The 16,183-nt window shown below is 43.1% G+C and overlaps 1 protein-coding gene across 1 annotated transcript in view; it reads left to right on the forward strand.

The window, feature by feature from the left end:
- LOC140729332 (uncharacterized) overlaps nucleotides 1-12,288 on the forward strand; it is a 59,841-nt gene extending 47,553 nt beyond the window's left edge. The window contains exons 7-10 of the mRNA XM_073048975.1: nucleotides 1,464-1,552; nucleotides 4,811-4,875; nucleotides 7,476-7,578; nucleotides 9,949-12,288. Of these exons, the coding sequence (XP_072905076.1) occupies nucleotides 1,464-1,552; nucleotides 4,811-4,875; nucleotides 7,476-7,578; nucleotides 9,949-10,081 (390 nt within the window). The 3' untranslated portion in view covers nucleotides 10,082-12,288. The remainder of the gene's footprint in view (nucleotides 1-1,463; nucleotides 1,553-4,810; nucleotides 4,876-7,475; nucleotides 7,579-9,948) is intronic.
- The last annotated feature ends 3,895 nt before the right edge of the window (nucleotides 12,289-16,183 follow it).

Below are 16,183 nucleotides of genomic sequence, written 5' to 3' on the forward strand. Positions count from 1 at the left end.
GGAGGGGTGTGGGACAGGTGGTAGAGGAGGAGTGCTGGGGGGGGTGAGAGGGCACACACCCAGCCTTGAGCCACCAAGCAAAGTCATTTGATTCTAAATAAATGGTTTATTAATCATTGTAGGAGGGGTGATTGATAAGTTCATGGCCTAAGGTAGAATCAGAATCAGATTTTCATCGCCAAGTACCTATGCACATACAAGGAATTTACTTCTGGCAGATGTTGTCTCTCTGCTCATAACAATAATAATGATAAATATAAATGAAAATATAGATTATACATACAGGTAGTGCAATCCAAGTAATAGTTAGCCGACAGTTAACCGGCAGTTAACTGTTCAGCAAAGTGACCGCAGTAGGGAACCTAGGACATTTATTTTTCAACATAGTCCCCTCCTACATTTACACACTTAGTCCAGCAGTCATGGAGCATACGGATCTTGGACCTCCAGAAAGTGTCCACAGCGGGGTGATTGACAAGTTTGTGGCCTAAGGTAGAAGGAGATGAGTTATACAGCTGTCGTTACATGCACATGTATGTCCACTCTTTGAGTGATTATGCAGAAAGGTTGAAGTTAATAACATCTCCTTCTACCTTAGGCCACGAACTTATCAATCACCCCAATGAGTTATTAACTGATGAGTTATTCAAACTTTCTGCATGAAATCAGTTTTTTTTTGTGGCAGCAGTACAGTGCAATACATAAAATTACTACAGTACTGTGCAAAAGGCTTGGGCACCTAGCTAAAAATATGTGCCTAAACCTGTATGTGCACAGCACTGTCTTATTTTAAACTATCAGGAGCAGATGAGTGGAATGGTACATGGTGTGTATTATAGAACAGTACAGGCCCTTTGGCTCATGATGTTGTGCTGACCTTTTAGCTTACTGTAAGATCGATCTAGCCCTGCCCTCCCCTATAGCCCTCTATTTTTCTACCATCCATGCGCCTATAAATAATGTATCTGCCTGTACCATCATCCCTGGCAGTGTGTTCCTCACCCACCACTCTCTGTGTATATTTAAAAAAAGTTATCTCTGATATTCCCCCCCTCAATTCTTCCCTCCAGTCACCTTAAAATTATGCCCTTTTGTATTAAGCATTTCTGCACTGGGGAACAAAATCTCTGGCTGTCCACCTGATATGCGTCTTATCAACTTGTACACCTCTGTTGAGTCAATTCTCATTCTCTAAAGAGAAAAGTCATAGCTTGCTCAAGCTTTCCTCATAAGATGTGCTCTCTAATCCAGGCACAGGGTGGCAGGGCTTCCTCCTGAAATCTCATGTGCCATCTGGTGGCCAGAGATAGCTTTCCACCACATTCCCCAATCCCTGACTGCTTTCAAAATTGGGAAACATTCTGGAGTCACAGCATTGTTAGAAAGTCAGTTAAAAAGCCCTGGATCAACAGATGGCTAATGAATCCTCCCTCCTCTCACTCTTTTCAAAAATATTTTTTCAGCAGTACTTCTCATCATCCCAGCCGATCCTGATACCCAAAGGTGGCATCACACCAAATTCCTCTCCAAGTCCTACACGACGTTTTGGAAGGTAAGAGAAACTTGCACCTGACCTCTGCTTGTTCCTTCTGCACGCACGTGCACATCTGTCCCTGTGTGTGTAGCTGGGCATGTCACTGTGTACACCTGTGAATGTCTCTGCGCACATGCATGTGTGTCTATCTGTGCATCAGTCTGTGACAAAGGTACTTGGCTAAATCTATATAACCCTGTTGGATCTAGTGATACTGATCCAAGTTTCTCTGGAAGTCAAGAATGAGGCAAAAAAATTGGTCGTTATTTATTGAGTGTTACGAGAACGGAGAACAAACAGGAGAAAGAAGAAGAAAAAAGTCATGTTCGTCTCAGACTACAGATAGCAACATTCCACTGATGACAAGTAACCTATAAATGGACAGATTCAAGTGGCAGGACACCTGCAGAAAAAAGTTAACAAGCTTCTAGAAAAATACAGAATTAACTATTCTATAAGTACTGGAAAAATTACTGAACAATTGCACATATATAGGTTACTATTAAAAAATACTCTCCACAACCTTATTGTTGGGTTTGGAGGCTTGCGTGCCTCAGTGACCAGGAGAGCTGTGTTGGCTGGAGGGCTTTATGCTTGGCTCTTGGTCGGGTCACCCATGTCAAACAGATCAAAGAGTAGAGGACAGATTAAGAGTGGTCCACCAGATTTTTGGGGCTCAGCTCAGGGCTAACAACCCTGATTAGTCAAACAAAACTGTTAGGGAAACAACAATAAAGTATCTTCTTCATCTGTGTGCAACGGTATTTCCGAGTCTCCATCCAGGACTTTCATGACCGTCAGAAGTGAAAACCGAGCAACTGACACGATGAAGGAAGCCCTGAACGCCGCCAAGAGATGGAGGACCTTCATTGCTGCCCTAACCAGTGGCATAACGGGCGATGGAGAGAGAGATAAAAATACACACAAGCATAGGAAAGCTAAATTACAAGGAAAATAAAAGAAAAATAACAACTCTGCACGATAAATCCAACACTGATGATATTGCTATGGATTTTGCAACTAATTATTCCTCTCTGACCTAATCAACTAAATGGCAAAAATACATTTTCCTCCTGAAAGTTCCTGATTGGTTTTGATTTGTTGTTCCTCTCCTGAGGCTGAGGTGTCAGCTCATGATGTTTTAACATCTTATGCATTGACCCGTGGCCCTTACTGGTTTGGGTGGTAATGCAGCCTCTTTCATCCTCATAGACAAAGGCAGCTTTCAATACCTCTGTGTGCAGTGCATAGCTTTGACTTTGGTTAACACTGTGTCTTACCTTTAATTCTCCTCAGCTGTGAAAATATCAGTATGCCAGACAACAGTGGGAAACTTTGAAATGTTCTGTGCAAAAAAATCCCCAAACCACATTAATTATTTTTCCTTTGCCAAAACAGTTCTGTAGTACCTAGTATTAGATGCCGTGGCACCAAAGCTGGGTGCATTCTGGGGCCTGATGAATGTGAATACAATAGTAGGTGCCGGCAACTGATTCGCATCACCTTTCAGGTGTTACTGATCAGTAGCTCAGTTTTAAGTTTAAAGTGGTTACGGTCTAATACACAGAATTGCTGTTTTTGTTTTGCTGAATCTGACTTTAGAGATTATGCAGTGTACAGTAAGTTTACCAGTTTGATTCACATGATAGGAGAGATGTCTTGTGGACTGTCATTCCTTTCCAGTTCTGAAGAAGGGTCTTGGCCCGAAACATCAACTGATTATTCACTTCCGTAGATGCTGCCTGACCTGCTGAATCTGCAGGTGCTGGAAATCTAAAGCAAGACAAAATAATATTCAGTCATGAAGAAGGGTCACGATCTGAAACAACTGTTGTTTTCATTTCAATAGATACTGACTGACCTACTGAGTTCCTCTAGCATTTCATAAAACACAAGAAAATCTGCAGATTCTGGAAATCCAAAGCAACACACACAAAGTTCTGGAGGAACTCAGTATTTTAGAGCTATGGGGGCATGATCTTGGGTTAGGTGATAGAAGACTTGAGGTTGAGATGAGAAGAATTTCTTTCTTTTGCAATCTTCCACACTAAAGAGCCATGGAGGCCAAATCAACAAACCCATGTGTGAATGACAGTAAAGTCAGGGATAATGATAAACAGTAAAATTAAAGATCTGAAGATTAACTTTATTTGTCACAGATACATCAAAACAGACAGTAAATTGAATTGTTTTCCTGTTAATGACCAACACAATCCAAGGATGTGCTGGGGGCAGCCCACAAATGTTGCCACACTTCCATCACCAACTTAGCATGCCCACAACACACTAACCCTAACCCATATAGTACATCTTTGCAATATTGGAAGAAATCAGGGAACACAAAGGAAATGCATTCAGTCACAGGGAGAGTGTACAAACTCCTTACAGACACTGGTGAGCATTGAACCCCAATTGGTGATCACTGGTGCTAACTGCTACGCTACCATGCTGCCATAGATTAGATCAGACAATATTATTGTGTGATGGAATAGATTTGTGGGGAGGGTATCAACTCCTATTTCTTTTGTTTCATATTCCTACCCACACACTGCCATTCTGCATTCACTTATTAAAGATAATTTGATCCTTTTGAAGATCATTGTCAGCCCATAGTTGTAGGACTCTTAATAAGATGCTTGACAGATCTGAGAATTGGAAGGCCCTCTGATTTGCCCTTGTATGTTAGAACAGGCAGTGCTTCTGTGCAGAATTCAGGCCTTTGATGTTTCCATAAGGAGTTGGTGTGTTAAATGTTGGCAGTGAAAATTATGAACAAATATTATGACAGCAAAGAGTTGGATAGAAACATGCACAAGGTAAGATGAAGCACCAGGAAAAGGCTGTTCAGAGAGCAACCATGATTCAGGTGTTTCTGTGGCATCTTAGTGCTTTAAAGCTCTTATTGTTTCCCTGCTCATTTCCACTTCCATATGCCTTTTAATACCTATTACACAAAGTAAGATCGCACCATGCAGCTAGTCAGAATTGTTTATTGTTATATACAGAGGTGCAATGAAAAAAAACTTGATTAGAGCGGCATTACAGGCATCGCCTCTGCCACTGCCCAGTCTCCATGGCTCTCAGCTCCCTTTCTTGCTTCTGATTTCCTACCCAGTTGATTTTGCTTTTTTTCCTGTTATTTTGATTTGATTTTGCCCTACCCCACCCTCTACTCCTGTCATTGTTGTAGCAGGATGGTTAGGGTGATATAACAGAGCAGGACCATTGGTCATTTGAGAGATGCTTCCTCAGTGTTTCAACATGTTTCCTTCCCAGCAGGAGATGTGTCAGCCCAAGTGTTGCTATACGACCCAGTGCCTTGGGACCGCTGAAGAGGAAGGGTAAGAGTTCTTCAACACCTTCTCCAAGTGTACCTTCAAAATTAGATTGCTTTAAATCCAAGCCTTTGACTTCAATTACATGTTGAGTATTAGTGCATGCAGCACTCTTGCCTTTGTTTATGTTCCAGTACCAGATAGGACTCACATTTTTTGGTGGTGATATTTGGGCAGCAAGCCCTGCCCATCCCTTGTGTTCTAGTCACATAGAAGAGGAGCAGGAGTAATGCAGCCCCTTGAAATACTTTATTGATGTAAGCTCATGATCTAGAAGATTAAGTGGTTATAAGAGCTTTCTGCTAAATCTAGGCTTGTGGGACAGACACTTTCTCTTGAAAGTCAGCCCTGTGCATTTCTTCTCAAATCCTTCATGAAAAGAATGCCTTTCTTGGCGACCACAATGACACTGATACTCTTGAGCATAGTCTCATCAAAATCCTGAATGTTTCTGAAAGTCACACGCACCCTCTTGCCCGAAAGAAGGGTATGTCATTTGGTGCAATGCAGTGGATCAGGCAGCATCTATGGAGGGAACTGGACAGTTGATATTTCAGGTGGAGACCTTTCTGATTTCCCTCCTTAGATGTCCGCCTGTCTGAGTTCCTCCAGCTCCTTTGTGTGTTGTTACAGATTTCCAGCGTCTGCAGTTCTCTGTGTCTCCTCTCTGGTACACAGTTGCCTGGCTGGGTGTGAACTAGCTGCTGTGGTTACTTTAGATACAGCTGTACAGCTGCTCGCTAATGTAAATATCTAATCAGCCAATCATGTGGCAGCAACTCAATGCATAAAAGCATTCAGACATAATCAAGAGGTTCTGAGTTCCAGTAATTACAAATCTCCTATGTTCCACTTCATTTAAAAAAGCAGTAGTTTTCGCCAAGGTTCAAGCAGAACTCAGCTTTGCTCTCTACGTTTGTGGAATGGACGGGTTGTATGATCTCCCTAAAAAGAGAATAACTGATGAGGTGTTTATTATTCAGATATTAGAATAATCAGTTGGGAAAAATAAGGTAAAAGAACCCCTTGCCCGTTTGATGTTAAAACCTGAGATTACAGTTGGACGCAACATCAGTTTAATAACCCAAGAAATCCATGAAGAAAAGACTGCCCTGTGCATTGATAGCACAGAAACACAGTTAAACATGACATTGGTGTACAAGAAGCACTGGAGAGCAGGTGCTGTGGAAGTTAAAATCCTGCCAATACTACTTTCTGTTGAAAGTAGCACAACCTCCCCCCCCACCCCCCGCAAGCTCCACATACTTAACACAACAATGTACACCTACTTGTTTAGTAACACACAGAGTGATGGTCCAGCAGCATCTACAAAGAGGAATAAGCAGTCAATGTTTCAGGCCTTCATCAGGACTGGAAAGGAAGGGGTCAGAAGCCAGAATAAGAAGCTAGGGAGAGGGGGAGGTAGGCAGGTAATGGGTGAGGGGGGGAGTGGTTGGATGGGGATAAGGGGTGATTTACGAGTCTGGGAGGTGATAGGTAGAAGAGGTAAAGGGCTGAAGAAAGAGGAATCTAATAGGACAATGGAAGAAAGGGGAGCAGAAGGGGAACCAGAAGGAGGTGATGACCAGGTGAGGAGAAGAGAATGGAAAAGAGGGAAGACAGAATGGGGAATAGAAAAAGACGGGAAGGTGTGTGGGGGGGGTGGTGAAATTACTAGAAGTTGGAGAAATCAATGTTCATGCTGACAGCTTGGAGATTACTGAGACAGAATATGGGGAGCAAGATTTTCAGCATCTGCAGAACCTCTTGTGTTTATTACTTGTTCCCTGTCCCAAGGAGCTTGTATAACTCAGAAGTAATGAGTCAGAGGCCTAAAGGCTAGGGTTGTTACTGGTCCATAGTAGCTTGGCTGTAGCAGCGGTTTTCAAGTTTTAAGTTTATTGTTACCTGACTGTAGACACAGTACTGTGCAAAAGTCTTAAGCACACTAGTTATGTATATGCCTAAGACTTTTGTACAGTACTATATATACTGTACAACCAAATGAAACAACAGACCACGGTGCACCCACAAAAAATATATCACACACAGAACATGAAACAAAATATTACTACAAATAAGTTAATAAAATATATTTCCAAGTGCTAGTGTGTATCACAATTAAACAGTAAATAGCTCGCTATCCTAGTGATGTCCCATAGCCTGAGGGAGGAAACCATTACCCAGTCTGGCAGTCCTAGTCCTGATGGTGCTGATGGTAATGGCTGGGATCCTCAACAATGCTTCGGGCCTCAGTAAATAGGGGGAAGGAGACTCTGGTGATCTTCTCACAGTTTGTACTGTCCTCTCGGGGTAGGGTCTTGTGGTCCGAAGCCTTTCAGCTTCCGTACCATGCAATGATGCAGCCAGACAGGACACCTTTGATGGTGCTCGGTGGAATGGGGGCAGGGAGTCATGCATGCCTCAGTCTCCTCAGTTTTCTTAGTATGCAGTGCTAGGTACTAAAGCAAAGTCCCTGTGCCTCCCAACAATATATGCATGTGATGTCATTGTGATATTAATTTTCTCCTTCAGGAGCAGAATTGCATTCCTGCCTGCCATCTCCCTCGCCCGCCTTAATCAGTGGCTGTTGCTCCTCTCTACAGGTGACATGGAAGTGGATTCTCCTCCAAAGAAGTTATTTGTTAGCGGCGTCCCTGGACTTGGAACTGCTGAGACCACCCTGCTAAGACCATTACTCTCGCATAGGTGCGCAGTTCTTTCTACAGTATTCTATTGCTTTTGAAGGCTGTGGAGGTGCCTTGGACTGGGGTGAATGTGCTTCCATGGTACTGTTGGATTAGGAATTCCCATACTTTATTGATTGGATTGTTCTGGTTTGGGATTTGGACTGGATGGTGACAGTGCATACTCCCACTATTCTTCCAAATTGTTGATACAAGTTGTATTTCCCTTCAATGGATGATACAAACTGACCTAATATTTCTGCTTTGCTGCTCTCTACTGAATGTAAGAAAGCAGGAACAGAAGTAGGTTCCTTGTCCATGAAATTTGTCCCACTATTTAAAATGATCACAGTTGGGATATGGCCACACTTAGGTTGGAAGAACAACACTTTATATTCTGTTTGGGTAGCTTCCAACCTGATGAACATAAATTTCTCGAATTTCCACTAATGCCTCCACCCCCCCCCCCCCCCACTTCACCATTTCTCATCCCCTTGTCCCTCTCTCATGTTATCTCCTTGCCCGCCCATTACCTCCCTCTGGTGCTCCTCTCTCCCCCCCACTTCTTTCTTCCATGACCTTCTGTCTCTTTCACCAATCAACTTCCTAGTTCTTTGCTTCATCCCTCCCTCTCCAAGTTTCACCTATCGCCTGGCATTTCACTCTCCCCTCCCCCCACCTTTCAAATCTACTCCTCAGCCTTTTTTCTCCAGTCCTGCCAAAGGGTTTCGGCCTGAAGCATCGACTACTTTTTTCCATTGATGCTGCCTGGCCTGCTGAGTTCCTCCAGTATTTTGAGTGTGTTGCTCGGATTTCCAGCATCTGCAGATTTTCTCTTGTTTGACAGTTGATCTACCGCAGCTTTCATCTCCTCCTTGCCATTTCCATATAGCCCCAAATTGCCTGATCTACCCCATCTTTAAATACTTCCAAAGATTCATCCTCCAAAATTTGAAAGATTTACCACCCTCTTGGAAGCAATTTCTACCCACCTTGGACGTTATATAGTTCCTGATCCTGTAACAACTGTACATCCACTCAATCAAAGCACTCCCACTCATAGAAGCATCTCAACCTCTACCCTGTCAAGCTCCTTTAGGATTTTACACTTTTTACTAAAATCATCCCTTCTTCTGAACTCCAAAGAAAATGCAGGAGATCATAAGATAAAGAAGCAGATATAGCCCATTTGGCCCATCGAGTCTGCTCCTCCATTCATTCAAGGCTAATTTAATATCTTTCTCAACCCTGGTCTCCTGCCTTCTCCCTGTAACCTTTGACGCCTTTACTAATCAAATACCTATAACCTCCATTTTAAAGATACCCTGTGACTTGGCCGCAGCTGTCTGTGGCAGTGAATTCCACAGATACACCACTCTGTTCTAAAGAAATTCCTTCTCATCTCTGTTCTAAATACACCTCCCTCAATTCTGAGGCTGTGCTCTCTGGTCTTACGCTCCCCGACTATAGGAAACGTCCTCTTCACATCCACCCTGTCTAGTCCTTTCAATATTCATTAGGTTTCAATGAGATTCACCCCCCCACCATCATTCTTCTAAACTCCAATGAGAACATGCTCAAAGCGTCAAACACCATTATCATTCCAGAGCAATATTTTTAAAATTTTCTTTGGCTACTCAAGACAGGAAAGCCCTCTTGCTCTAGGAATTAGCCTAATACATCTCTTCTGGTCTACCTCCAAAGCTAGTAAATCCTTTCGTAAACAGGGGACCCAGACTTTGGAGAGTATTCCAAGTGTGGCCTCACCAGTAGCCCAACACAAAGTTCTGTAAAGAAGCTGGCTTAGGGTTTTGGGTAAGGTATGACACCAGGTTGAACCATTATTTCTAACATTCACCAATCTTCTCTCCCTAATCCTATCAGTCTCTCTTCCTGAAACTTTAGGTTGTCCATCCTACTACCTCTTCATGTATTTCATTTTGGCCAGTGACTGTCCTGCAAAGTGCCTTAGTTTATTTGCCAATCCAAGGCAAGACTAACGGCTCCATGTACTGGAGGGATTAGCCTAATGAATCTCTTCTGGACTACCACCAATACGAGTAAATTCTTTCTTAACCAAGGGGTTCAGACTTTTCGCCAATACCCAACACAAAATACTGTAAAGAAACCAGCTTAGAGTTTTGGATAAGGTATGCTTCATTTGTGTCAGAGGGGAATGCAAAAGGGAAGGGCGTGTCGCACTGATGATTAGGAGAGTATTATCGTGGTGCTCTGGGTAGTTATGCTGGAGTCTGTTATCATGAAAAGGAAGATGTTCTTATTATTGCCCAGGGGAGGAGGAAAGCCACACCTAACCTTTTTAAGCCACTGTGTCAAATATTGATATGCCCCCCCCCCCCCACCTCTCATAGATGTTGTGTTCTTCTTTCAGCCTGGAAAGTGTGAACAGCAGCCCCCCTCAGACCGTTCCTCCATCAGGGCCTGATGTTGCAGCCTCGCCGTCCGTCCCGGAGATCAGTTTCCCCTCACCGTTTGCCTCCGTGGCTCATCCACCTGGAATGTGAACCGAGAGGACAATCGTCCATATTCCAAGCGATGGGATTACATGAAGCACTTTGTTAGAGGACGTTGTATAATAGCATTCCTAATCAGTATTTTATAGTCAATTGTATAGTTCGTTAGTGAGAAAAGAAACGCCATTAAAGGTGGCCAGTGATTTGGGAGCAGAGCTCTCGCTGCTGCCTGCCCACGTGGGTTGGAGCACCACAGTCCATTGGTGGAACTGCCCTAACCAATTGACATGTTGGGTTTGGACCTCGTGCCTGCCCGTTGTATATACCACTGTATAGATTACTGGTGAAGACAAATTGAGTTGCTGTGAGGCTGTGAAGCTGCTCTGCCCTCTGTATATACGTGCCAATAGGGTTGAAGACCAGGTCGATCGACATTAATCATTGACAGAATGGAACAGTGTTCTGCGCATGTGCGTGCACGCGCACACACCTATATATACACATACACACACACAAAAACATCAGAAAGCTGCACGTTTGGGGCAGTCATTCCTCTGATACTGAATAAGCCTTACTGGTGACACTATAGTGCTCCATCCTTCAAGGACAGCCTGGTTGCTGTGGTGGCCCTGGGACATTCTGCGTGCATTGAAAGGATGTGCATAGAGTAACAAGACACACGAGAGGCATCCTTCACTTGCTTACAGAAACTGATGCAGCTTTCTGTTGCTTCTTTCTATGATGTTGATTTCCTGAATCATTTAACCAAAAACTTGCATATTATTTGGATCATCTTCTGTCTTGGCCTCATTTGTCCTGCTGAATTACAAGAGTCGGGCTGTTGGCTCCCATGACAGTGGTAATCATGTAATAATTTTGAGGTACAGTAAGGTTCCATGCCAGTTGTAACCTACGATAATTGTGCTCCACAAACAGTGTTAATTATCCTCATAATTTACAGTGGTTCCCTGTTGAAAAAATGTTTCAGACTTGTTCATTTCTTCCTACCTGGGAGCATGTTCTTCCACCCCCCCCCCCCCCCACAATGGAAACTCTTGTTCAGCTTGTGAGAAGCCATGCATTTCTGCTCTCCTGTTGTCCCACCCCCTATTACTGTGGTTATTGCTGTACCCAAACTTAAAATATTATTAATTGGTTAAGTTCTGGTAGTGAAAGCTATTGAAGGTCCACAAGGAGGGGACTGCATATAGGTGCACAAGCCACATTGCTCGAATGTAGTGGCCAAGGGCAGAAAAATTAGCTGTACGTGGATTTCTTGGAAGTGGTTGACAGAACCTGAAGTCCTATCCTTAAAGAAGGTGCTTGCAACTTGGCATCTTTCAATTAATTCAGTAAAATTTTTGATTGTGGAGGTCCATGTCAGGAAAGGTTGGAATTTGTTGACTAGTAATAGGAAAGCTGCCCTCTCAAGAACAGCTGGGGTCAGTGCCATCTCATGGTCAGTTGTAAAACTTCCACTTTTTAATAAATGCAGTACATTCACTTTGTGGAATCTTCAATTGTGGAGGCCCTCATCAGGAAAGGTTGGAATTTCTTGACCAGTCCTAGGAAGGCTGCTCTCTCTTAAGAGCAGGTGAGATCAGTGCCATCTCAAGGTCAGTTGTCATATGACGATCGTTGCAGTGTAGAAATACACACATCTGGACTACCATGGTATTTTCTCTGCTGCCTGTTTAGATTTTTTTTGTAGATCACTTTAGCGGGTGGTACTGTCACTTGTTGCTGAAGCCCTGAGTTGCTGGTCAGACTTCAGGATGTGGTCGATGATTAATCCTCTCAGCTGCATCTGCACCGTTTGCAGTTCTGTAGCAAGCCACTGGTATCTGCTTGATTAGAAGTGGATGGCTCCAGCTGAAGTGCTGAAAGTCTTGAGAGGTTGGTTCTCCAGCACCATCTGAGGCTGAGCAGGTGATTGGCAGATAGTTCCTGTAGATGCTAAATCTGAGGTACTGGCTCGTTGCCCCTATTTTATACCAAAGCCTCTTGGGAGAAGCATGGAGTAAATTCAAAAAGAAAGTAATCAGTGTTTTTTTTATTATCTTGATGCCTTTCTGTGCTTAGATTCCACTCACTTGCTGCTTAAGATTGTACAGCACCCAGGTGTTATCAGCTAGTACTGTGTCATGCCAGTTAATGTGCTGTACCTCAAAGGGTTAAAGAAAAGATTCTTTAGTTTAGAGAATCACTGAATATGGATGACACAATATATGAAGAAAATAAATCATCATTGGTGCCAATTTTATACTTTTATATAATATTTAATTATACACACACATGCACATACACACACTCACACTCACATTCACACACACACACACACACACTCACACACTCTCTCACACTCTCTGACTTCTGCCTAGCCAGAGAGATTGGATCTGTGTTGTCGCCACTCATAATGTCATTTAAAACAATAAATTTGTTAATTGCTGGATATGAGTGAGAATTTCAAAGGTCAAACAAGCATCTGTAATCCATTGGAAGAGGCAAGAACCTTGGTGGTAGGTTGCACTAGACATTGGTTCATTATCCACGTCTAGTACTGGATCCTCAAAACAAGTTCTTTGTTGAACAAGATGCTGTGGCAATTATTTTCCAAGAAAACAGAGAACATGCTTCATATATGTCCTGGAAAAGAAGCATTTGGGAAGGTGTTGGGTGCTTTGGAGACCAGTGGATGAAGTGTAGACCACCATAATTCACCCAGAGCACAGAGTCTATGGGTCTCACCATGCTCCTCGGGGCCACAGAGGTCCTAGAGTAAGCAATTCAGCATTCCTCTTACTGACTGTCACAGGTGACCTGATCTGGAAGTTGAAATGTAGGGTGGTAAACGGATAAGAGAAAACTGATGATTCTCATCAACACACCCAAAATGCTGGAGGAACTTAGCAAGCCAGGCAGCACCTAAGAAGCCTGGGCTACTGAGTTCCCCCAGCATTTTGTGTGTGTTGTCTGGACTTACAGCATTTGCAGATTTTCTCATTTGTGATCATCCTTATTGATGGGAGTCAAAGCTTTTGGAGGAATACCTGTCTGAAGTCATAGAGTGGTGACCCAATGAGATCATGCCAACTATCAAACACCCATTTACACTGAGCTACACACAAAGCATGCAGGAGGAAATCCTTCAGCATTTTGTGTATGTTACTTGGATGTCCAGCATCTTTGACCCATTTACACTGTCCCTCTCTCCTACCCCCACCCCCAACCTTTCCATTGGTCCTTCTAGGTCCTACCATTCATCCACACACTGGGCATAATGGATAGCAATTTTCTGCCCTGCATGTTGATGGAATGAGGGAGGAAACTGAGCAGTCGGGGTAAACCCATACATTCGTCTGGAGAACATGCAAACTCCACACACTGCACAGGAGGTCAGGATCAAACCTAGCTGCAAGTTACAGCAGCACTATGGTCCCCATCTTCAGCTAAAGTGATTAGAGATGAGTAATTTTGGTTGATTATGTCTCTCTGTTCCCAGATCTTTGATTCAATAACTGGAGGTGGACGTACATAATATTTTTTTTATGCTGTGACCCAAGGTTCTTCAGTTTTATTTATATGAAGATACAGCATGGTATCAGACCCTTCTAGCTCAACGAGCCCACGGTGTCCAATCTGACCAATCAACCTGCTAACCCGAACATCTTCAGAATACACGAGAGAACCAGAGCAAACCCGAGCAGTACAGGGAAAGTGTGCAAGCTCATGGACAGTGGCGTGATATGAACCAGCGTCACTGGCGCTGTAATAGTGTCATGCTAACCGCCATGCCACCTCTTTGTAAAAACCCTGCTACTGACACGATGAAGGAAGCCTTGAACACAGCTAGAGATGGAGGACCTTCACTGCTGCCCTAAACACCAGTGGTGTAACAAGCAATGACTAAGCAAACAGTGCGTTGGGCCACTTTGAAGGCAACCAATTTGATCTGACCTGATTTTGTCTTACAGGAAGTCCAAGAATTGTTACAGTGGCAAAATGCGGTTTCAGTCAGGAACCTGAGAACCAATTTTTTCATGTACTTGAAATATATGATTAACTTGCATTTTACAAACAATACTTTGGTAATATTGGCAAACATTTCTGCATTTCCTTTCTCCCACTGAGGCAATGCAAGATACTGGGTAATAACAGAACCAGGGTGCATAATGTTTATTTGTGCTTTTAAAGTCGGCTTCTATTTTCCACATCAACCAATCACATCACAGAAGAGATGTTATAGTGCCATCTCTTGTGGTAGGAGTGTGGTGTGGGATGCTCGGGGGTGGGGGTGTTTAGGAAGGTTTGCAGGTGGAATAAGTTGCACTTGGATTGGTCTCTGGAAGAAATGTTGAGCCTATTGGTCACATGGATGAGAAGGCGCTCTCATTAAAAGAAGTACTGTGCAAAGATCTGTGAGAAGGTATTTCCACTTGAGGTGAAGATCCGGAACTAGTGAGTAAGTCTCAGTTTCAAATGTACAGTGAAATCCATCATTTGCATTAACAACCAACACACCTAACGATGTACTGGGGCAGTCCACAAGTGTCACCACACATTCTGGTACCAACATAGCATGCCACAATGCATGGCGGAACAACACAACAAGCAACAAAACAACACCACCGAATCAAGCCCCTTTCCTCCTCCCACTCACCCATGCACATAAACAATCTTACAATTCCAGGACAGGCTTTCTGCCCTTATAGAGTCACTCCTTTATGACTGAAATGAGATATGTCTTAGAGGCACAAGAGACTGCAGATGCTGAAATGTTGAACAGTCTGCTGGAGGAATATAGTGGATCAAGCAACATCTGTGCGGTGGGGGGAGGAATTGAAATCAGGATTGACTGACTTGACCGACAGAGTTCCTCCAACAGACTTGGTTGCACAAGTAATTTTGACACTGTGAATTGTGAACTTTTGGCATTCCCTACCCTGGAGAGATGTGAAGACAGTCATTGAATGTACTTAAGGCCAAGATGGAGTTTTAGACATTGGGGAGTTGGTGAAGAAAGTAGAACTGAGGCTAACTTTAATCTTACTGAACAATGGAGCTGGTTTCTGGGGTTATATTGCCTAATTTTGAAAATTCTTATGGTTTTATAATGGTTGCTGAGAGAGGTTCTATATCTGGTTGTATAGTCATTGAGTGGAGAGTTGGAGTAGGGTTGACCGCGCTAGCTCAGTTAAGCATTAAGAGTTAGATTCAGGGATTTGGCATAATGCTTCAGAATTCAGTTGTTGCATCTCTGGGCACAAGGTTGGAGTCCAGTACAAAGAGGATCAGGTTTCATATCACTAGCATGTGCCATGGAAGTTGTTGTTTTGCAGCTGCAGTAATGTGCAATACATAAACTATAAATTACAATATAAAATATTCAGTATATATTAAAAAATATAAACAAGTTGTGCAAAAAGAGAGCCAAAAATGTTGAGGGTAGTGTTCATTGATTGGTTCATTATCCATTCAGAAATTTAATGACGGGTGGGGGAAAAATAAGCTCTTCCTAAAATGTTGAGTATGTGTCTTCAGGCTCCAATACCTCCTCCCTGATGGTAGAAATGAGAAGAGGGCATTTCCTGGGTGATGGGTGTTGTTAATGATGGACACAGCCTTTTCAAAGCATTGCCTTTTGAAGATGTACTTGATGCAGGGGAGCCTAGTGCCATGACGGAGCTAGCTGACTTTGCGACCCTCTGTGCTTTTTCCCTACCCTGCGCCGTTACCCCTCCCTTACCACTAGTACAATTGCATAGCTTGGTCCTGATCTAAAAAAATAATTTGGTCCCTTGCCAAAATTTCCAGTGTATGCAAGATGACAGATTGGATGTGGCATAGGGATATAATGGGAACCAAATCATTGTAAGATGTTGCAAGCCAGTATCCAGGAATTTCAGGTGCTATGTTTAAGTATTTTTCTAATATCCATAATTTCAGCTTTCATATCAGTGAAATACAGTTGACCCCTGTATTACAGGCTGTAGGGGAAGGAAATGCATTTCTAAAAAAATTGTTCTTGAAATTTTCGTCTCTCACTCACACTTAACCCTGTTAGAGTGAATTTTATTCCAAATCTCAATAGTGATTTGTGATTTCGGGAGAGTAGTTATCATTGAGGTACTAAAGAAGGAGTTCAGAGTACTT

This window comes from Hemitrygon akajei, chromosome 6 (assembly GCF_048418815.1).
Source record: "Hemitrygon akajei chromosome 6, sHemAka1.3, whole genome shotgun sequence".
Classification (NCBI taxonomy): Eukaryota; Metazoa; Chordata; class Chondrichthyes; order Myliobatiformes; family Dasyatidae; genus Hemitrygon; species Hemitrygon akajei.